This window comes from Cinclus cinclus, chromosome 4 (assembly GCF_963662255.1).
Source record: "Cinclus cinclus chromosome 4, bCinCin1.1, whole genome shotgun sequence".
NCBI classification, from domain to species: Eukaryota; Metazoa; Chordata; class Aves; order Passeriformes; family Cinclidae; genus Cinclus; species Cinclus cinclus.
Genome location: NC_085049.1, coordinates 31,381,503 through 31,405,341, shown reverse-complemented (window position 1 = coordinate 31,405,341; position 23,839 = coordinate 31,381,503). Strand labels below are relative to the sequence as shown.

At 35.0% G+C, this 23,839-nt stretch overlaps 1 protein-coding gene across 1 annotated transcript in view; it reads right to left on the bottom strand.

Annotated features, from left to right (window-relative positions):
* Positions 1-6,272: 6,272 nt before the first annotated feature.
* GRM8 (glutamate metabotropic receptor 8) overlaps positions 6,273-23,839 on the bottom strand; it is a 304,251-nt gene continuing 286,684 nt past the window's right edge. The window contains exons 9-10 of the mRNA XM_062491912.1: positions 11,526-11,772; positions 6,273-6,439 (exon numbers count right to left, since the gene is read on the bottom strand). Of these exons, the coding sequence (XP_062347896.1) occupies positions 6,390-6,439; positions 11,526-11,772 (297 nt within the window). The 3' untranslated portion in view covers positions 6,273-6,389. The remainder of the gene's footprint in view (positions 6,440-11,525; positions 11,773-23,839) is intronic.

The following is a 23,839-nucleotide window of genomic DNA, read 5'->3' as shown; positions in this document are numbered from 1 at the left end:
CACTTTCAGACATCTATCCTAAACTTCCAGTGCTTTAGACAGTAATTTATAAAGTACCTTCAGTCTGGCATTTGAAATAATCACATTATTGTTATTTTATCTTGCAAATTGTGTGCTCCATAGCTGTCATTCAGTGAAGAATACCCTGAATTTTGTATAAAACTAATATTTCTGTCATTCCTTGTTCAGTGTCACACTGCAAACAATGACAAAGGATGGGAGCTCTCACCAGAAATGATAACCTCTATATCAAAATGATTGCAAATCCTTCTGTATTTTCAGGTAAGTAGTGTATGAACCACAGAAATGAAGAAATAAATAACATTTTTTTTCAGAAATGTTTAGCACTTCTGATGAAAAACTATGTGGAGCTAGGACAGAATATATGGATACAGTTATATTTACTACTCTGCATCCTCCCAGAATTATGCACACAGTAAGAACTGAACTTCTGATTTAAAAAGAGCAGACAAGTAATACTGAACTACACTTTACAGTCTGTAATATATGAGAGATGTAAAGAAATGGATAAATAGAAATATTGATAGGTTCATCTCTGATTTACTATTTTAATTACATAATTTTTACTCTTCTTGTAACAGGCAAGTTCTCAAAAATTTGGCAGTTCAATATATCTTATGCCTCCCCAACACTCATTTTCACCTGTTCACTCTCTCTTTTTTTTATTTTATTAAATTTCCATTTAAAAAAAAAATCAAAGTCTAATCCAATTGGTAAGATGTTCTAAGAAAACAGCCACGAGGAAGACTTCCAGCTGTAGCCTGTGGAAACTGACTTAAGATATGGATGGTTATTCTGTTCCTCAAAAGAAAGAAATCAGTTGTCCAGAGTTGTGTTACCTTCTTTAAGCAGTTGTCACCCTCTTATTCCTCATAATGGTACTTTTCTTGACATGTATTTGCTCTACTGATGTATTTTCTTCCATGATACCAAAGCCAGTATTTGAATAAAAAGTTCTAAATGGAGTAAGACAGAACTACTAGAAACTGTATTGAAGATTGTGACCAGTCATAAATCAAACCATATCTGTTGAAAAGTTCATCAACTTTCAAGCAATACTAGGAAAAATAAAACTTGTAAGTTAAATAAATATAGTTTATTTTATTAAAGGTCATACTTATTGATGTGATAGTGATCACAAAGACAGTAAAAACACTGCAGCTAACTTGGGGAGTACACTAGGCTTCCAGAAACAATGCAAATAGATAGAGCAAATGCTGTATCAGGTAGACAGGAAGCAAAAAAAGGCTTTCAAAGTAGCACTGTATATAGCACTTCTTAATGACATCAATCTTGCAGAAAAAAAATTCAGAATAATGCTTAACTTTGGCTTGTCACTTATTCAAAGAACATCGAAGATACCTGTTCATGAAGTAAGAAGTGATATCAACCATGCAATTTATATTTTCCTTCCTCTGAGATGAGGATGAAGTTAGTGAACTTGCAGTGCTGTTCAGTATTTTGGTGACCTGGAAATTTAAAGTTAAGTAAATAAATTTCAGTTTTACAGAGAAATGTTCCCTTTATTTTGGAAAATATCATCCAGTTCCTTCTCAAACTAGGTTATGATGGACCAGTAAATTTCCAGAGTTTTTCTGAAATTCTGGTACTGAATTAGTCATTGACAAAAGAGAATGGGTTCATTCACTGGTGGAAAGCCAGGTGCTGTCTTATTTATGTTGCAACCTTTGATCACAACTTACACCTTGTGAAAAAAATGTGAAAATACTTGTATTTTCAGGTCTTTGCAGAAGTTGTGCATATTCCTTAGGCACCATCATAATATTTGCTGAATTTTAAAGAAAAAATGAGTCTATTTTGTTATTTTCTACCTCATCCAACATTAACTCTGATGGCTTGCATTGATTATTCTGTCATGTTTTCTCACTGCAGTTCTGCAGAGTGTGTAAGATGAACGCCCACTCTGGAGATGGAGTGTGCCCTTTACAGAGGTCAGTGTCTGGAGCTGATACACTCCTTCAGCAGTGGCACTTTTCAATATTCTGTGCTGCTTATGGAAGGCTTTTAGACACTGTGACTCTGTCACTGCTCTTTTTTTCTTTCTTTCATTTCCATACTTCTCTGCATGTCATATTACTCCACTTCTACCAAGAGACAAGGTATTTTTTACTACAAACAGGAGCTTGGTTTGTCATTAAGGATAACTGTGCATCTTACTGTACTTCCAACATTGTTTCAGCTTTGGGCACAATGCTGTTTTCTCTTCCCTGCTGCTGTACAACTTGAACTATTATGCTTCTGGCAGCTAATGACCTGCTGTCACACTTTAATGTCAAATGAGAAAAAGTATTGCTCTCCATTATTTTCGTGTTTCAATGTGACAGAGGAATTTGCAGTTATCAAAATATATGAAATGTGGAAAGACTTCTACAGCAACCTTTTAAAACAGACTTTGAAAATCTTCATAAGATTCTGCTGAAACAAGCTAAGCACACTCCTAATTTGTAGTTCATTTCCTGATATAACTTTTAATATACTCATTAGTAAGATTTCCAATTTCCTTTAGGTTATTATAACCAAAATGTTTCCACATTAATTTGTCTTTCACATCAGCCAGCTTATTGTCATTGCATAGATGTAACAGATTTACTTCCACCAAAATATTTTTCAGTTCTCATGATCTTATTAGTAAATTTAAGCCAAGAAATAATCTAAATTTTAAGCTAAATAGGAGACAACACAATTTACATATATTCAGAAGCATAAGATGTAGTCCACAGATGTTCCTTTTTGTATTTGCTGTAACCCATTAATAACAATCATTTACTTTCTCAGGAAACAGAATAAGGATTAGTGATACACATACCTTGCTCTCCTATTAGCTACTGAAATTTCAGGAGAAAGTCTGAAAGAAATGACATCTTGCTGAGGAAAAAACCTTTTCACATTTAGACTGCAAGAATTAATAATCTACAGGAAATGAAACACTCATGTATTATGGTGTTTTCTGGATGCAAATAATTGCAGTATCGCAAGTGCTAAAGATGCCATTAGATTAGACACTACCAAAACTGGGAAAAATGTTTCACTCTTCTGACATTGAATTTTGCTCTTCAAATTTCAACCAGAATATGTAATTTCCAAAATGTGCCACATGACACATAAGTTAATTGAAAGGTTTATAAGCTATCATTTTATTTAGTGGCTGATGTGATGGTGAAATACGCTGGATCATTTATGTACGTTTTCAAGCCAAAGCCCACTGCTCCCTACACCATTTGATGTCTTCATAATTCTGCCTTCACATTCTGCCTTGAAATAGATGCCTAAATGAATAAGTTGCCTTCCAATAAAATAGATTTACAAATCTATTGTTTAGAAATACAAATTATCTATTAATTGGAAGAGAGTTGATGTGATTAGCTAAAAACCCTTCTGTGAAAATTGTTATTTGGCATTTCTGGAAAAGGGGATTTTAGTTGTAGTGGTTCATTACTCTTTCTATAGAACAGTTAAAGTATCATCCATTAGTTCTGTTTGGTTCCTGGTTCATTGACCAGACACATAGAGTCATTCAGATCTCATTGTATCTGTCTTGCAGTCACAAAACAACATTAGGGACTTGTTTCTGCTGTCAGTAAAACAAAGTTGTGTGTCCTGATACAATTGCTTCAGCATGATCACACACAAATTATCAGTAATAGCAACTGAATACCCTGCTTCTCCATGAGCAGACCTAAACCCTAACTTTATAGAAGACTTTTTATCATTTTAGATGGAAAAAAAATACTGTACCTACACAGAAGTTTAGTTATTAAACTTTAAGATCTCAGCTAATGAATGACAGTGAAATCTGAGTGGACTATTCTGTGCATTTTCATGAACTGGACATAACCACCCTATTGAAGTGAAACCTGTAGACCAGTGCTGTTCAGTTATTCATACTGTGTGCTCATTTATCTGATTAGTTACACTAATGCCCGTGGGACTTCTAGCTTTAATATACTCCATGTTTCATACAGAATTAAACAGAAAAATGCACAAATTCATTTACATTCCATTTTTAACCCACTGTTCAACCAAAAGAAAATGTATATTGATCCTGACAAATCTTTTCACAATAATATTTTCTCCAGACTACTGTGAAACTGGAAGATATTTATATGTCATATACTAATCTTTATGCATATGTAACATATGTCCGTGTATATGAAATGTGTGTTAAACAAAACTCCCATGTACATCTTTATCAAATGCATAAGGTTGTGCTGAAGTTAATAGGTATAGATATTTCAAAGTATTTGAAACCTTTTTCATTGTATATTGAAAATTAAACTTTTCAAAGGCTTCTTGAGAAGAAACTCTGTCCAAATACTGCTTTTCTGATAAAACAGATTTTCTTTCTGTTTTAGGAAATCCATCCTAGACATGAAAGTCTATCTTGTTAAAAATTGATCTAATCAATCTATTTTCACAAGTAAACTTCAATTTTATGAGATATTGGCTAACAAAATAGAACTAAAACTGTTTTATTTATGGGGTTTTTTGCAGGTTTCACTGCACTACCAGCAGCATATAGATGCTTAAAAGCAAGCATACGTTAGTTTATAGTTTTGGCTCTGATGTGCTTGTGGCATAGTCAAAACAGAAATTTCACACAAAATATCACTCATACCAAGCCCACAATACCATACTACACCAAAGCAATCATCAGATAATACTTTAGACATGCAATTTCTGGGAAACGCTAAATACATTTTATCAAATACTTTGAAAATGGAAACTCAGTGTCACACAGTTGCCAACTACACTGAAGTTTAAGTATTGGCATTGTAATAGAAAGAGATTTAGTTTCAGATACTTCAACTTTCATTCATGTAATTTAGAACCCACTACAACTCCCTTAAGATATGTTATAAAAACACATCTGCTGTGAGGATAAAATCACAAGGAGCCATCCAGGCTAAGTCAGGAGACATAACATTTAATAATCAGCTGCATGTGAAGACCCATTGACTTGATGAATGGTAAGCACCAGAGCAAAAAAGTCTTACAGAGCATCCACCACAAGTATAGTAACAAAGGGGACAGTCCCTATCTGTATTTTTAAATTATTTGGAGGGCTTCATAAACATGATAGATATAAATGCGATTTTCTCCTTCTCTTTGCATAGTTGTTTCTAACCACAGACAATGATGGGAATTAAAATATGTGAAGAAGATTAGCTTCTAGATTGGCATTTATTTCTTTGATTTTAAGTGTTTATAAGGCAATAAGTACATATATTCACTAGGTTGTTGCTTTCCAAACTCTCCATTGATTTCTCCTCTGTTATTTCAAAGTCACCTTTATTGAGATATGCATCTGCTACATTCTCCTGTCAGACACAGGATGCTAGGCTGAATAGACCTTCAGATTAATCCAGTCTAGCTGTCATAAAGTCTTATAAACTGTAAGTTCCAGAAATGAAAATGATCAAAATTATTAGTGGAGACTCAAAAATATAATACAATAGTACAAAATAATTACTATCAGGACTCCTTTACTTTACAAACATATAAAATGAACTTACTTTGAGGGTGATAAGAGGGGCAAAAATCCTTCCATTAGAAAATATAGTCACAAAGCTTTGAACAAATAAATTCACACACTGCAGAGCACACACACACACACACACACACACACACATGCAGGCAGGCATGCACGTATGTACACACACAGGTGCACACATACACGCATACATACACACATGCTTAGAGTTTACACTGCATTCTTCTGATGCCATGATTATTATTTTATTTGTACACCCACCTTTACTGCACATTCTAAACAAACAATAGACAACAGTGTAAGGACTTTTTTTCCTTAAAACTGCAACAAAACAAGTCTCAACATTTGCAAAACATTCCTTTATTATTAGAAATAAATTATTTTGTATAAAAATTAGCATGCATTGACCATTGCATTTATTTTAGCATAACCCAGGACTTAATCCAGTCAGCCGTCACAAGAAATAAACTCATCTTCTTTTACGAGTTGAACAATGTAGGACAGGAAAGGAAATTGTCACAATCACAAAAAAGTACTTACAAATATAACATCAGACATGATTTATTTCAACAGAATTTTTTTTCACAAGCTAACATTTGTTTTCCTTTTGTGATTTGCTTCCTTTTGTGAGTGAACAGTTCAGAAGCTTGACACTCTGTCTCTATGTTATAAAACTGGACTTTTCCTTCCCCTGTCTCTTTTTGCCTTTTGCTTTTGTTTAATCCTTGTTCTTTAGGAGACTGACTATCGATTTGAATGTAGTCTACTGATATTTTCAAGACTGAATTCTGGTGGTGGTAAAGTCTATGTTTGCAAGATCCAGTCCTGCAGATCTTCCAGTGAATTTCATCCCTGCTCAGTCTGCCTGATTGCTGTAACTGACATAAGTTGTCTTGGTAGAGGAGGCTGTAAATTGAAAAAACCAAAAACAAACAACAACAGCAACAACAACAACAAAAAAAGAAACAAAAAAAAACACAAACAAAAAAAAAAGTTCAGGATTTTTAGAATCAAGAGAGGAGGAAAAAAAAACATATTTAGCATTTGAACTCAGACAATGTCCTACTATATTTCCAAACAATATGGTCCATGTTTATGGAATAAAGAATGTTTAAGGATGTATACATGGATCTCGATTTTGGTATTCATGACCAGTTATTTTGTTTATGACTTGGGAAAGCAGAGGTCAATAGAAAGGAAAAATGATGAGTAGTTTCAGCATACCCACAATAGAGTTCCAACACCTGATATTATTTTGTCTTAGTTCCATATAGACATTTTTTTATATAGACACTTTAGAGACTGTCTTTTTCTTTCTTTTCTATTGTTTGAAGACAACTTTTCAGCTAGTGGTGGTTTGTCCATCTAGAGGGAGACTTATGCTCCTTGAAAGGACCAAAGACCAAAGTTCTCCAAATTAGAGAAACTGAGCAGATAGTCCCTACAGAACATATTATCTTGAGAAAATTATGGTCTCCTTATATTGATGGTCAGCTGATCATGTCTTCTTTTGATCAAAGCTGATACTCCTTGTTCAGAATGAGGCAATATGTTAAGAGAATTAAACTGCTTTACTATTGCAAAACTGAACAACTAGGAATCTTTTATGAAAGTTTGTTTCAGGTTCTAGCCCTTACATCTTTGCTATTAAGAAATATTAAAAACATGCTGTAAAAATACGACTTAAGTCATATCACTCAAGGTTAATATATCGTTTGGAGGAGGAAAGTGGTTATATCAAGTCTTGTAGTTAGTTCTCTAATTTCAAATCAATTTGGTACGTGGAAAATCAGACTGCTGGGGGACTGAGTCTCTTTTTTCTCTATAATAAGGTCTATGGTATACTGGATAAAGAGGAATTTTACTTTCTAAATATGTTTTATATTCTGTCTAATACAGACATGTTCTCCTTATGATAGTGAAGACTGCAGCTGGCAAGATGAAAATTACAGGATAGCAAAAAATGTTGCCTGGTCTATGGATTCAAATTTTCTATTTCCACACCTTTCTTAAATTTCTTTCTTTTTCTATATAGAGTCTGGTAAGAACAGCTGAGATCGATAGGAAAATCATTCTTCATGCTAACTTCTAAATTCGGACCAACAATCTGATGATTTGTGAAGAACAGACTACTAAAACTGAGAAATGACAGTTTCTGTCTTCTGCATCATAGATTAAACGAAAAAAAAGATCATTAAAATTGATGCCAATTAATAGTGATAAGTATAAATAAGTGTACTTCTTGCTTTTTGTTATGTTTTATAAGATTTTCTGGATCTAATTGAATCTAGTATTGCATTTGCCATTTTTTAAAACACAACAGAAGCAGACCATTTAATTCACACATTGCTATAATCTTTTTCCCTAAGAATGCATATATAAGAATGAATAATCAAACAAAAGCTACAAAATGTAATCTTTCTTATTTTCACTTGCACAGGTAGTTCCAGTATTTTCTGTCTTAAAAAAAGCTAACTCTTTAAAGGACTGCTTTTGGCACACAAAGCAAGTCTTTCTCACAGTTGATCACAATATTTGAGCACCAACGTGAAATATTTTTATTTGCATGTATTGGGATACTTGAAGCAAATATAGCCTTATTTACATCTCTCACATCTTTCAGATGGGATGTACTGCTCCCGCCTGATCTCTCTCATGCTCCCACAGCAGGATTTCTGAGAGGATTCTTTTTTTCTTTTTTTGGCCTGCTAAGTTCCTACTAAAAATAATGCAGGACTGATGACATGGCACCAAGAACTACAAACATAGAAGATTTTTTTCTTCCCAGCTAATAAATAACAGATAACAGTTTGCACATCTGCAAACTCTGCATATTTGGGAACAAAAGGACAGAAAGATCAGAGCTTATTTTTTTGCCTTTCCCTGTAAGTAGGGTCAGATACCTGATCAGGTTAAGTTAGATAATATTATTATCCTGTATGAGCTGAGTTAAGTTCTGTGATAACTCATGTACATGTGCATGTTTTTAGCCCACAGCAATGCAACATAATCAGATTTATCACAACTCAGTAAGCTGAATTATGTGGGGACATTTGCAAGAATACAATGCAAAATACAAAACAATAGCTGGCATACCTCAGAAGATACAGAGTAATATGTTAAACTGTTGTAACATTTTTGTGCATCTGAGAATTAAACAGTTTTGATATAATTAATGTAGAGTTGATCAAGAAACAAAAACTATCCAATTGAGTTCTGAGTTGTTATTTTAAAAAATTATAGCACAGGAATTTAATGTAGACAATAGTTTGAAATATATTAAAACTAATCTCATCTCCAAACAATGTTTGTAGGTTTTTACTTTATAAATATTACATGTGTCTTTATAGCTCTGTGGAATAAGTCTGGAGTTCATGTTTGGGAACCTGAAAGCTTCAGCAGCTGGTGTCCTGCCCTTCAAGACTGTTAGCATTTCATAATAATAACATGAACCACATTTGGCAAGCCTAGATAGCCAGAAAAAGTAATGGACTTGGCTCAAAATATTTCTGAGAATAAACACTATTTTACAGCTCCAGTTACTACTTTGTGGTTGGAATGAAACAAAAAAAAAAAGAAGAAAATAAATGGGGATCTAAAGCACTGTAGAATTATTATTATTATTTTTATTATTATCTCACCTATATTCATTTAATGTACTTGTCATTGCCTTCTGTAATGACACCTGTATGTTTGGTTTTTTTTTTTTAATCCTCTTTCCCAGAGACAATTTTTTTTCCACTGGCTATGTACCTATTCCCACAAATAAACCCATGAACTTATTCATGTGGAAGACAAGATAGAATAATGTGTGTTACATGGAACAGGACAAACTAGATAGAGCAGAATTGTCTCTGGATGGGAAGCAAAAGGGATTATGTGACTATCTCATCCTGTCTCTCACCTAGCTATGAGCTTTGCTATCATTACTAGTATATGTGCTTGGTAAATGGGGGGGAAAAACTCACTGCCCATTTCTGGTGTACTAGGAGTAGACTCATATTTTGCAAGCAGTTTCAGATGCCATCACTGAAAAGAAAGATTTATCTCACATGGAGTCAGTGCAAGAAGAAATTTTGTGGTGTTGAGAGGTTGTTACAAGTAACACAGTGAAAAGGACTCATGCTGCATTGCGCACTTAAAATTCACAGGAACCTTCAAAAACTTTGACAAGAACTATTTCAGGGAAGAGAGAAACTTATCTTGAAGCCTAGAAGTCCGTTACATAGGGAGAGCTATCTGGAGTGCAAATGACTTGACTGAATTTTTGCCTATGAAGCATTATGATGGATGAAAACCTAGTCAGGATGTACTCCTAGTGAGCTCAGAATTATATAGATGTGATATTGTTAAACTCGTGTTTAGAGCACAGTAAATAAGCATCATCCTAAACTACTGGAGAAGCAGACTTGCTTCCAGTAGCATCTGTTTCTATGAATTATGCATAATCATACTTTAAGGAATACCAGTCACAGCATTTCATAATTAGGCACAGTAGATAAATATCAGATACCTAAGACTTTCTTATTAACACTCTTTCTCACCCTACTGTGAAAACCCTGCTTTATCCTCTCACTCCTTGGAAGTTTATAATTTTTCACACTCAGCAAAATCCATGTCTCTTTTCCTTCTGAGTTTTCTTTTGGTGACTTCTGAAGAGTTGCAAAATTACTGGGGCTTTCATATTCCTGTTCTATTATTTGATCCACAAATAATTTTTATGCTTTTCTTGTTTGTCATTTGTTTCATGTCACAATCTGAAGCTTTATAAGCCCATAGCTCCCTCTAGCAGTTTTATACATTTTGAAGGGTCATGAGTTTTTCCAGTGAAAATTTGTACTCGGTATCCTCCATGCTTCGGCAACTACAGTATGGTAGAGGTCTGGACTACTTTTATATAATCTTCAATCTGGCAAACTCTGATAGATTTCAGTGAGGGGGTTTCATTTTTCAGAAATAAGTACAATATTTTAATGCAAACTTGGTACTGCCTTGTCTCAATATGCTTAACCAAAACAGTAGTATTTAAATACCTCTATTATCCAAAAGCAATAAAAATTGAAAACAAACTATGTTGTTTGCAGTAAAATGACTGAAAAGCTTAGCTGTCACAGCTGCTGTCCATCTAATGTGACACCTAACTTCTCAATTGAAAACAATTCTCCATTTCTAAGCACTGGGTATAAGGTTAATGTCTTTGCTCATCTTTGATTATTATTGTTATTATGAAGTTCAGTTTAGAAGCTGACATGACATGGTGGAATGGGAGCTGTAACCTCTGTTTTCTTCTGTACCAGAGCAATTTAGAGATGTAGCAAGATTCAACACCTTTATTGACGTGGGAAAGATTTTTTTTTTTCCATTAAAAACCTGTGATATATAAGAATGTGTAATGATTAAGCTTCATATGAATTATCATGATTTTGTACTAAGATGAGTAAAACCAGAACAAAAACCTGGATGGGAAGCATTATGCTGGGAAGTGCTACTCATGAGTTGTGATAAATGAACAGTCCAACAAATATTAAGGTAGAAAGGTAAAAAGCATTATTTTCACTTCCATATCTGACTGCAAAATAAAAACAATGTTAGCTGTTTTCATTACAGTTTTTTTTTCAACAGCTTTTGAGTTTTGAATATACAATGATGACCATAGATACATCTCATGGACTGTCAGGACATACCACTGGCACAGCAATGTACAACACATCAAAATAGCACTACCTAAAACAAACAATTTTTAAAAGATGTGGCGTTTCAAAATCTGCTTGTGCTTTTTTTTCTCTACTAGCCTCCTGTATAAAATCAATTTCTTTGAGACAACTCTAGACATTCCTGCATTCAGCAGTATATGAATTCTGACACATCTCTGGATTCATGCAGGACAAGCAACAAAAATAATTAAGTTTATTATTAAAAGAAAGTGCATTCTTGTCAACGTACATCTATTAAGATGTGCTGCCACTCTTGACCAAGTCTACAGATGACTTACTGTTGGTTTCAAGACTTTCACACAGTTCAGTCTTGACTTCACCATTTGGTCTGTCGTTTCCTTTTTGTGTCAGTTTGCTTTGCATTGTAGCAGCTGTCACTACAGCCTTGAAGCTCCGCTTCCGTTTTTGAACATTCTGCTCTGGGTGAAAAATGATAATATAAACCTTGGGCATGTAGAGCATGCCCAGAGACACAGAAGCACTTAAACTCATGGAGATAGTAAGTGTTGTTGTCTGGATGTACATCTGGGGAAGGAAAGAAACAACATAAAGATAATTGTTATATTGATTTAATATAAGAAGGAAAACAAAATAGTTACCTTAAAAGTACTAGGTGGAAAGGGAACATCAAAAGGACCCTTGGCTTTGGTTGTTTTTAATTTAAGCCAAGTATGGCTGTTTCCTATTGGGTTTATAACCTTAAGAGTAGGTGGTATAAATAACATTATATTCATGAACATTCATTCTCATAAAAGTAACAAAGATGCTGCAGCAAACACATTTTTAGAAAGAAAAACAGTATGTCTGGACAATAAAATAGGAATGACAATATAGTTAGCCTTGTGTCATCTATTTTAACAGACAGAAGTCTCTACACCAATATGCCACATGGTGATTCAACAGTGTGTGCAGCATGGCTCAACTGACAGCAGCATAATGCAAAATCTAATGGAATCTTTTATATTGTCTGTGAGTTTCAAGCTGGAAAAAAAAAATTAGTTTTCCATAGTGATGCTTGAATATTCCTGAATGTGTTGGGGCAGTTGGTTTTTTTGTTTGTTATCCACCCTACTTTTGAATTCTAAACACAATGCTCTGTTGGCACACAATAAAGTTATTAACATGTCATGGTCCTAACTAAGAAATCAGAAAATTGAGGAACCATGAAATTAACTCACAGAAGACCTCAGTTCCCTATAGATACAAAGGAAAAATCTGGCATTTCAGAGCGAGTCTATTTTTTGTTATCACCTACAAAAAGAAGGCAATTCTGGTCTTCCATAATACCATAAAATAAAATTACAATGATCACTCCGTAAGAACAGCAGATAGAAATTTCTGTTCGAAGAAGTATTCAGCTAATATATTAGCAATATTAATTGTAGTTCTGCTCAACATTTATTTTTTCTTAGGAAATTATTTTTATTAGCCATATTATGAATAAAAAATTACTTTACAGTTCTGTATTAAGTAGGAAATCTCTCAATTATCCTTGTTATACTGAAAAGAGATACTGAAGTAAAACATGCTGAGTGCCTTGGCAGATGATTCAGTGATATTGTCAGGCATGATTTTAAGCACTGGCCAGCACTATCACATTAACCTGAAGATAAGGTGGTAAGTCTGTCTGCAATGTCAGCTTCAGACCATCATTTTTATGAAGTGCCCTTGGGTGACTTGGCCCTTGGCAGAAAAGTAGAGATATAATAAACTGTTGTGCACTATTATAGTCAAATATTTTTAATGTCTTTCAGCCTACAAAGTTTTTCCATTAGATAGTTTCTCCTTAGAGATCACAAATAAACTGTTCTCTCCCACTTAAAGCAATCTTAGGTAAGAACAAAACATGGATTCTGAACGACCTTATAAAGTAACTGCATAATTGTACAGAAATAAAAATTCTATGCCAAATACTACCATAAAAAGGATAGCCCAATCTACTCTTCAAGAAAACACTAACAATTTTTCAAAATCTGTAATAAGCTGAACCTGCTTTCAGGGACAGCACCAGCCTGAAAAGACAGTCAGGACTGTCTTTGTTGTGCTGAGGAAAGTTACATTAGCAACACCTTGCTTCATTTCAAACATACATCAATTCACTACTTTGAGGACATAATATACTCTTTTCTCACACCAGTGAAATAATTATTTCACACCAGTGAAATAATTCCTTTCAATCTCCAAAATGACAGTGGTGTACCTGAAAGCAGAGCTATACTGTGTATGAATATTTCTAATGAAAACATTAAATGGTCACATCAATATACAGTTTTTTTCAGACTTCTGTGGAAGGACCTCTGTGCAGATGCACGTTCACATGCAGACACCACCAACACATGTCTGTTTCTCCCCGAATCAAATTGACTGATCTCCAAACACATTGGCACAGCAGTGGATTTTAGGGTTCAGCATTGAATTAAGTGGCATCCAAAAGCAAAAGTATTTTGGTTCCTAAATGTGAATATATTTCCTAATGAGATTTTCAAAATGGAAATCGTTGTAAACAAGCAATACGTTTTAAAAATGGTATTATGTAGGAAAGTTCCATTAAACATAAAAATTCTTTTTGAAGCCTTACCATTTTTTAAATAGAGTTATGGCAGTTAAGTGCTGCCTAATCCTCACCCATGTATTCTGCAACAATGCCAGGCATTTAAATATATTTTGGGCTGTTTATTTATTATCAAGTAGTCAAGTTCTAAGACTTGTCTTCCTCTCATGGTTCAGTGTTGAGTGACATGACAAAAAGGATAAAGCTCCAAATGTTATAGGATAAAATCCATGCATTACTTTATTAGTAATATTAACAAATCTATACATTATAGTAGATCTCAATGATCTTTCTAGCAGTAAGAGGTGCCACAGTGCCAAGATCTTAAAAATACTAAAGACGTTTCTCTTAGTGTGTCAATGTCAGCTTGAAGATTTACATTCTAAAGCTACATAAGTGAAACAACTCTGAATCTCATCATACACCGAAAAATTAAGATCCCATGGGTATCAGCACAGACATTTTTCATGGCATATGTCATTACATCTAACCTATTTTCTGTGTACTTAACTGATGACCAGCACAACAGCCTATTTCAAAAAATCCAAATCACAGTTTATTTCACATTGCTGATTACAGCTCACATGCAATGGGGCGTGTTTCTAATGACTGCTGTATTTTTGGACCAGCCAGTATAATTACTGAAATATCAACACTAGGGTGAACTGGGAGTTTTCTAACAGGACAGTTTTCAAACAGTGAATATAGCCTATTAAGAGTTTCAGACTCAGGGATCCTGTTTTTCATGGATCCCCCTTAATACTTATCCTTTAATAAAGCCAGTGAGAAAGAAAGGTTTCAAGACACTTGATAGACCTTGAGGGAAAGGCTTTGGACATATCCTTACATGTGCACTTTGTGTGCCTGCATACAACCATCTGACTTCATAGGCTAATGCAATTGCATACTCAGCTGGAGGCTGAGTTGTCCATGACAGTCTGAGTCTGATTCCTTTTCCTACTGTCATCATAGAATAGTTTGGGTTGGAAGTGACTTTTAAAGGTCCTCTAGGTTCAGCCGCCCTGAGGTGAGCAGGGATATCTTCTACTAGATCAGGTTGCTCAGAGCACCTGACCTTGAATGTTTCCAGGCATGGGGCATTTGCCACCTCTCTGGATAAACTGTTCCAGCGCTTCACCCCCTTCATCACAAAAAATCCTTAGTACTAGGCTGGATCTTTTATTTTAAACCCTTTTCCTATCTCAACAAGCCCTACTACTTTCTTAAGTGATCACTTGCAGGCTGAGAGTCTGTTTATAGGACAGGATAGGACAGGATCTCTTGCATTTAATCCTTCCTGTCTGGAATCCCCATTCCTGCATCCTAAAGAAGCCCAAGTCTAGCAAACGGGATACCACACACACTTGGTTTGACTTTTGTCTGACTCTTATCTTGTTTTATTCCTGACCAGAGGACAATGATGTTTTATGGCTATGCATTCTGGGTACTTTTAATATTCTGGGAACATAACTACCTGTAACTTTTATAGAATTAGAAACTCTAAAAATCAAGGAGTAACAAAAGTAGTTCATTTTAATAAGATATAAGTTCTAAATAATTTTTAATGTGTCTCACAGTGGTAGCTCACTCCAAGTTACAGGAGAATAAAGGTCCCTTTTTTACAATGATTCATAGTTACACAGAAATGAATTTCAGCACTCCTCACACCAAAATCCCTTCTGAACTACAAACTTTTTGCCCAGTAATGCTTTTCACAAATGTAACAAAGACTGCTATCTACTCTCCTTGTTCTTGACAGAGGATATGCCAGAAAACTAAAATCCCCGTAGTGCAAGGAAAAACACCCTTTAAACTATGGGAAATATCTGAGGCCTAAATACTTTCGTGTCTCCATCCTCCACCCAAACCCCACCCCAGCAGTGATACCAGATTTTTTATGTACAATTTTAACCTCCATAATTCACAAAGGATTCGTCTCAATAGACAGGCCCTTGTGCAAAAGATCTAGATCCCCGCTCAGACACATTATTTCTCCATCCCACAAGTCACTTGGACCCTTTCCTCATCAGAAGAGTCCTACAAGCTTGGCAGCATAGCCTTCAGATTATCCCAACTCTGCAGCTAAAACAGTGGCCATTGATTTTAGGACTATGTATCTCTTTCTACTTTGAAACCTAAAATGTTACACAGGAATTATTGGGCCAATGACACATGCTATTTTAGTAAAACACTAATACTCTAATGAGTCCTCCAGTTTGAAAGTAGCTGAAACTGAATTGCCTCCTGAAAAAATTTCTGTGTATCAAAGCACATGTGTGCACTGTATTGTCCCAGTGCAGGTAGCTGAATGACTGCCTCTCAGCTAGGCTTCACTGCTTGGAAATAAAATATCCCCCAAGACTTCAATAGTGTCCCATCAATTTGGTGCTTGCTGAGGCAAAGTTCAACACAAACGAAGTATTTTCACTAAAGAGACAAAAAAAAAAAAAAGTATTAATGTCACAACTTTGTCCAGACTGCTTCCTTGTTTTGAGTCCTCCCTTATTTTTACATGCAAGATAATATTCAGAGTCTCTCCAGAATTGTTGGTTTTCTCATGCTGTTTATTTTTGTCTTCTTTTCAGTTTCAATAAGTAAAATTTACTCAGTCTGTTCCCTAATCTGGTTTTAAAACTATATCCTGGAAAGGCGGGACATGTGGCCATTGTGATATAACATATTGTGAGTAAATTTGATCTGTTTTCCTCTTTGGCACAAGCTCTCTAACTCCTTGAAGCTGTGAGAGAGATGAAAAAGCCCAACAGTGAGTGAAGTGCTAAACCACTGACGGAAGTCTTGGTACATTTCAAAAATTTGAGCGTGCCTAGCATAAACTCAACTCAGCTACTTGAATTCCAAAGAGGAGTGGACGTTTGAAAAGACACAGCTGGTCTAATGACTGTCACTGGCTAATTCTATACAATTTGCCCTTCAGAAACCTCTCTCTCCACAGGATAGGGCCATAGCCTTGGTATCAAACACTGGAGTTTGAACCATCCTGCTGAGACAGATAAACACCAGCACTCTTGAACATGTCCCACATTGCTAGTAATAGAGCAGAAGATTGAATTATGATTTAATTTTTCCTTTATCCTTGATATCAAATTCTATATGTCTCTTATGTGAATCTTCTCAGCTGTATCAGGCAGTTTCATTTTATAAGGACAGAACTGCAGCAAGTTTTGCTTCCCAATAGATTTTTTTTATGTCATTCCCTCCTTTCACTCTTCCCTTCATTCTCAGCTGCTAGAAACTGTCACCAGATCATTTCTATCCAGGAGATAAATGATACATCATAAAATGAAGATTCATCTCATGTATCTACAGGCATCCCTCTTATTGGGAAAGACAGCAAAATGGGCCTTCTTTCTTTGTGGTGGAGACAGCATGAGTCTTTTTATTTCCAGGAAAACACTGAAAGCATCTGTAGATATCTTCCCTGTGCTGCAGAACATAGAAGGCTTAGAAACAAGAGAGCCCTTTTTCTTGTTTTAAAGTAATGCACATGCCATGCACTACAATTGCTTTTGTGTGTGTTGCTGCTTGCTGAAGAGCTGACTGGCTGGCAAAAATTATGTTTCACAGTCCTGTTCACAAATTAGAAAGAAATGCCGTGCAATGGGTTCCACACAAAGAAGCAGTAAGGAAAAGACTGAATACAAATATATATGAAATGCATTTGAAACCAGGACAATGTAAACAGGCAGTAATAATGCTGGCAAGGTGCCAAAAACTAACCAAAGGATTCATGCTTCTCTACAGAACCCTATAAGCTGACACCTATAGGTTTTTATTGCTTTCACTGCAAAACATACTTTTCTATCTTGACCTGTGTGAAGAAAAAATTTTGAAGGAAAACATAACAGGTACAAGTCAGTCATTGTTTTGCTCATATAACAAGATTATTTTCCAGGTGTAAGAGAAACTTCGCTGAATGAATCTTCTTCAAACATTTGTTCAGTTAGAAAACATGGGAAGCGACAGTACTTATATCTTTTAGCTTTTAAAAAATACTCCTTACCAAACTAGCCATTAAAATGAGGCTTAAGAAAGAAAAGTGAAAGCCTTCTCATAAACATGAAAATATAACATTAGTAAATTGATTATCTCAAGAAGTAAATGTAGGTTGTGATTCTTCACACAGCAGAAGGAAAATCCTGAGAAAACATATAATCTTTATTTTTATTTTTAAATTTTTGCTGCTTTTAGAAAGTTATAAGAAAGGAAATCTCTGATAACTTATTTAAAAATAAATGAGTGCTACATTTTAAAAGTATGAACTTCCATTATGCTTGGATGTGAGAGGAGCTATAAAAGCTTGGAGGAGTCTTGGTGGAACATGTATGTACTTGCCTATGAGAAAACTGAATTATGGAAACTTTCACTTCAGATTTTCCACTTAATTCTAATTTTGACCTTACCTGCAATATTTATAAAGGTAGGGAGAAGGGGAGGGAGGAGAGGAGGAGGAGGCAAGGGCCGAATGAGATTTTTTTGTTGGTTTTTCAATCTGTAAAGTGGGAGTGGGGTGAGGGGTGGTTGTACGAGACAGAGAGGGGCTTTTTACCAAGGCCCAGAGTGACAGCACGGGAAGGTGTCTTATCCTGAAAGAAGACAGATTTAGAGTGAACATAAGGAAGATAGTTTTTGCAGTGAGGGTGAGACACTGGCACAGGTTTCCCAGAGAAGCTGTAACTGTCCCACTCCTGGAAGTGTTCAAGACCAAGCTGGATGGGGCCCTGAACAACCTGGTCCAGTGAAATGTGTCCCTGCCCATGGCAGTGGGGTTGGAGATAGATGATCTTTAAAGGCACCTTCCAACCCAAACATTTCCATGACTCCATGATTCATAGCGAAATAGGACTTTCTTAAACATGGCAGACAATAATGTCCATTGTCATTTCTACTGGCAAATGTCATCTCTTAGCATTACATTCTAGAAAAAGAGGGGTTTTTTATTGGTTTAATTCCTTATTTTTTCTTCTCTTCCCTTCACTTGTTTCAATATGCCAGTTTCAGATGCTTTAGCTCCTCTAAATCTGCTAATTTCAAAAAGCTTTCTGTTGATGGGTAACCCCTGTAGGCACTTTTACAGATAACATCACAGAACACTGGCATAAAAAATTATGCTGGTTTTTGGCAAAAGTTGGTGAAGATTAGACAAAAAAGTGTTTCATTATCAAACATTCTGCTCATTGGAAATAAATAACATTTTTGAAGGGAAAGAAATGTTCAGCTTTTCATCATCTGCAGCATTTATTACAATGTTATATTAAACTACTAATAAACTGAAGTTTGATTCTTCACTGTGGTCCATCTTCAGGACAGGCATGTCATGGAAAATCCTAACTACTGCCTTGCAGAATTTCAAAATAATTCAAAATACCAATATGTAAATTGATTTGTTTTTTCTTCTCCTATGTGCTCATAACATTTTTTCTCATATATCACACTATCATACAGCTTGCATATACCACAGCACACAATTTGTTGCAGCGTTATAGTTTTTAAAGTCCATGCGAGGCATACCTTTCATCAGCCTTACTGGAAATAGAATCACAGTTTTCAGTAACTGAGCCAAGACTAATCTCTATTATGCCTGCTGTAATGTGTATGTCAGTCTTGATATTCAGGAATACTGAAATCCAAAAGATCAAATGGAGATTTAGTACTTACTTTAGTACTTAGATGTTTTGTAAAGCTAAGCTAAAAGAACTTCCAAATACAAATGAAAAAGACCCAAAAATGTAAAAGCATAATGGAAAAGATTGTGCTTCATGGAAAAATTGAGAAATGAGATTAATTAAACAGATTCTTATTTATGCATTAATTGAATCATTAACATAATGTACAAGTAGGATTTCATGGTGTATTGTGTTACACTTAAGATCTTTTTATTGACAAAATGCTAAACAAAGAATTTTTTATTTGTCTAATTAAAATCTTAACAGCCTACTGAAAACCATAGCAAATCTTATTATTAATCCAGATACAATTATACCAGCTTTTCTTTTTGTACTATTTAATTATTACAGGGAAATCTCATAAATAGTACAGCTAAATCTGAATACACACTAACATTTGAGTGTCAATCCCTTTTCTCCAGTGATACACACCTGGTCCCTGCTCCTCTGGTTCCTAAGGCCAACAGATTTAGCCCTCCACAAGATAAATAGAAAGAAGGGGGAAAGCCAGTGTCCCAAGTCCTTGATGTTGATGTCTGGTATTCCTTGGATCTGGCTGAGATTGTATTCACATATTTTCTAATACTGTGTCCTTATTTCCTCTTTTTAAGAATGACTTCTCTAACCTCAATCTATCTGCACCCATTAACTGCTTATTGATTGAAATTAAGTCCCAGTTACTTTGCTACCGTGTGGTTTTGCGGGGTTTTTTTGATCATTACCACCTACAGTATTCAAAGATCTAAGTTGCAACAAGTTGGGCAGTACTGTCCCCAGTGCTGGACAATTGTTACCACAGCCATCATGAGCTCCAGATATTAAAAATATATTCCAAAAGCCCACAATAACATGGCAATATAAAGTCTGTAGCTAGTAACAACACAACCCCTTATACATATTTATTGAGCTGGATGCTCCATAAAACCTTATTTCCAACTTTATTTGATAAAAACTACTCCTTTATTATAGGATTTCCAAAGACCCTTCAAATTACTTTCACATTACTTTCAAATACATCAAAATTAAAATTCTCTTTTGTCAAATACATTCTAACTTGCATAACCTATCTAGATAAGATGGAGCAGAACTTAAAGAACAATTTTACTTTTGAACTTTTATCTCTTTTAAAAAAATTATTTTATATAAATGGTTTATCATTAATTAGGTCTTCAGGTGTCTACTTTGAATGCAGATTGAATTTACCCTAAAGCTAGAAAACTAGAAAATGTGGCAGGTAGACTATTTAAAATAAATTCATGTCAATTCAAACATTTTCAATTATAATCCCTTTGAAAACATAGGTGTTGCATTTCAGAACACTTAACACTCAAGGACCCAGTTGGCAACAGCAAAATTGTTGCTTTCATATGCATAATTGTATAGTGATGAAAAAGGGAAAGCAAGAAAACTGCCTTACAGTGAACTAAGGAAAGATGTTGATTAAATATATATATATATATATATATATATATATATAGTCTGAATTTTTATTCTAATACCAGGATTAAAATAAGCACTAAATGTTCTGTCCAACACACAAGCCATTGATGTTGACTTACACATTCTTATAACTAGAATATATCACTGAGTAGAAATTTTTTCTTGTCCAGGTTTGAAATATACGGAGTATTGCAGTTCTATCTTTTTAAAGTTCCCAATTTAATTTCCTGAAGACACCTGTGCTCATAAAGCGTAGAAAAAGGTTAAACCTAAGTTATTACACTATTAACTACATTTAGTTGTTGTTCTTTTGTTTGTTTTTTTTTTTTCTGGAAGTCTTTTAAATAAGAATAATACCTAAGCTAAAGAGATAACTGTGTCTAGAAATACTGCAAAACAGCCTTTAACTCTGTAATAATTAACTTGCTACCAGGTTTTGTTTTAATATATGTTTGCTTATTTAGTGCACATAGCTAAAGTGTCAGAGTTTAAGTACCTGATAGAGACAAATATTAAGTGAAGTGCACTTGTTCAGAAGGTAATTTTATTTAGCATCTTCAAGCAGGGCATAATTAAGTTACTCTGTCATACAAAATGATGGAGGCTTAAGTAAGTAACAGCTGGTTACCCCAATGGCTGTACAACTGAAGGGCAGCCTTTGGCAGGGAAAGCAATGCAAACACAATCAATACATTATGCTAATGGGAACAGTGTAATGAGCAAGGAAGCAGCTAAAACAGAATGACAAAAAGAAAAACAAACAATCAAACATGTCCCTGCAGCCCTTAGCAAGCATTTCAATTGCAATTTGTGAACAGAAATCTTAGTACTAGTCTTATCTAGAAATGTTTGTTGTGTTCATTCCTTATGTCAGAATAAATTTAATGGCATCCAGATGAATCCACTGATGGCTGCTGTCTTGGCTTCAATGAATTTACACCGTATTACTCCAAGTGATGAATTGACTAAAACTTATAAACTAATAATTTTTTTTCATTAATTTTCTCTCTGATATTTTAGCAAAAAATAAATTAACTGAATTGCAGTATAAATTAGACTTAAAAATCTGCATATTATAAAACCATTTCCTCTCTGCTGCTGCTAATCTCTAAAGGTCTCACTTGAGTGTTTACTTGCCTTGGTGTCATTTTGATTTATTTTGTTCCGTAATTGATTGTGACATTACTCCAGTACAGATTTTCTGTTAGGTTTATTCCCTGTAGAAGACCCTTTTGAATTCCCTAACACACTCTGGAGCAGGAAAAAACATGCACTAACCTGAACTGGATTTTAGAAGCAGGTACCAGGTTCTTAGCTTCAGTGCAGAGAGTAGGTATTTTGCATACTAAACACGGTATGTTCTGTGCTACAACTAACCCACAGCCCTTTCAAAGTCCACTGTAAAAGACTTTCAGCATAACTGTGTTCAAATAAGACTTTTGAATGAATCTGTGTTGCATGCTAAATATGATTTATTCTGTGCTACTCTGATAAGATTTAGATTTCTTCTTTGTCTACCTGGAGGATTTTTAATGCAAATCAGGATTCTGCTGACTCCCACAGAAAAGTGCAGTATTATCTTAGAGGACCATCTCTGCGCTATCTCGGAAGAGGATCTCAGGAGAGCAACAAGGTAGAGCAGTGATGAAATATATAACATCCCCCTCCACCTCTCTGCCCTGCCCATGCAAACTATCCTTCTAACTTTCACCTTCTTTTTGCTATTTATATGTTCAGGATAAACTGAATATTAGATTTTGAGTTGGTTCATTGGGTTTTTTGTTGTTTTTTTTTTTTTTTTTCCAATTTAACTGCAACCTTCTCTGGTGAAGTTTCAGTTGGTTTATCCCAGATAATAAGCATGAATACAGTGTAGTCCTTCCACAATTTTATATGTTATTATTATTATTTATATATTTGAACCCTCAGGAGCTACAATCTCTGTTACCTATTACAATAGGTAATATGGCATAATAGGTACCATAGGTAATTAAAATATGTAATGCTACATACTAGATTCAGCAATAGTGTATCTTTGATGTCAGCATCCAACATTTGCTTTTCCTCTGTCATTCCTACCTGTCAAGAGTATTAACCCTGAAATAAAAACCTTAACATTTTAACTTTTCTGGGAGTAATGCCAGAAGATAAAAATTTATAAGGTATGCAGCAGCAAAGGTGTATAAACTGCACTACAGAACCAACAACAAGGTGGGCTTGTGACTGATTCAGAGATGACTCTACTATGCCTTGGCTGTAACATACTCAGGGGAAATATGAGTGACCCAAACATTTATTAGCTCTCACAAATTCAGTTAATCATACAAGGTGAATCTGGCATACTGGGATATTCAGACATCCATCAATTCTTGCTATGGTAACATGTACAGAGAAGATAAGCCAGTGGGTTCTGGGATTCAGCCTGACCAGTATTCCAGATAAGGCAACCATCACCAAAGAAGAATTATACCCCAACCCTAAACCTTGGGAGGCATTTGTTTAAGTTGTGGTGACCCCAGAAAAAAGTTACAAAGAGTTATGGGATTGCCTACATTAATACCTTACACATATTCCTAACCCTCATTTCCCAATTAATTATCACCACTCCCAGTTCCTAGAATGTTCTCCCCTCCTTGTATCCCCATTGGCCCTCAGCTGATGCAGTGTTCCACCCAGCCTACCCCATTGGACCCTACCTTCCCTTACTCTGCCTCTGCACCAGTTTCCCCTGTATCCATTGGACCCTAACCTCAACTTCACCCCCTCTCTTGCCCCATATTTATACCCTAAACCTCCTTTTATCTTTGTCTTTGACCACTGGCTCCTAAAGAGACCTTTTCCCCTTGGTTATTGTATTCAGATTTTTAGGTCTCGTCACACATTTACTTTCATTATTATTATTTTATGTTACTAAGTC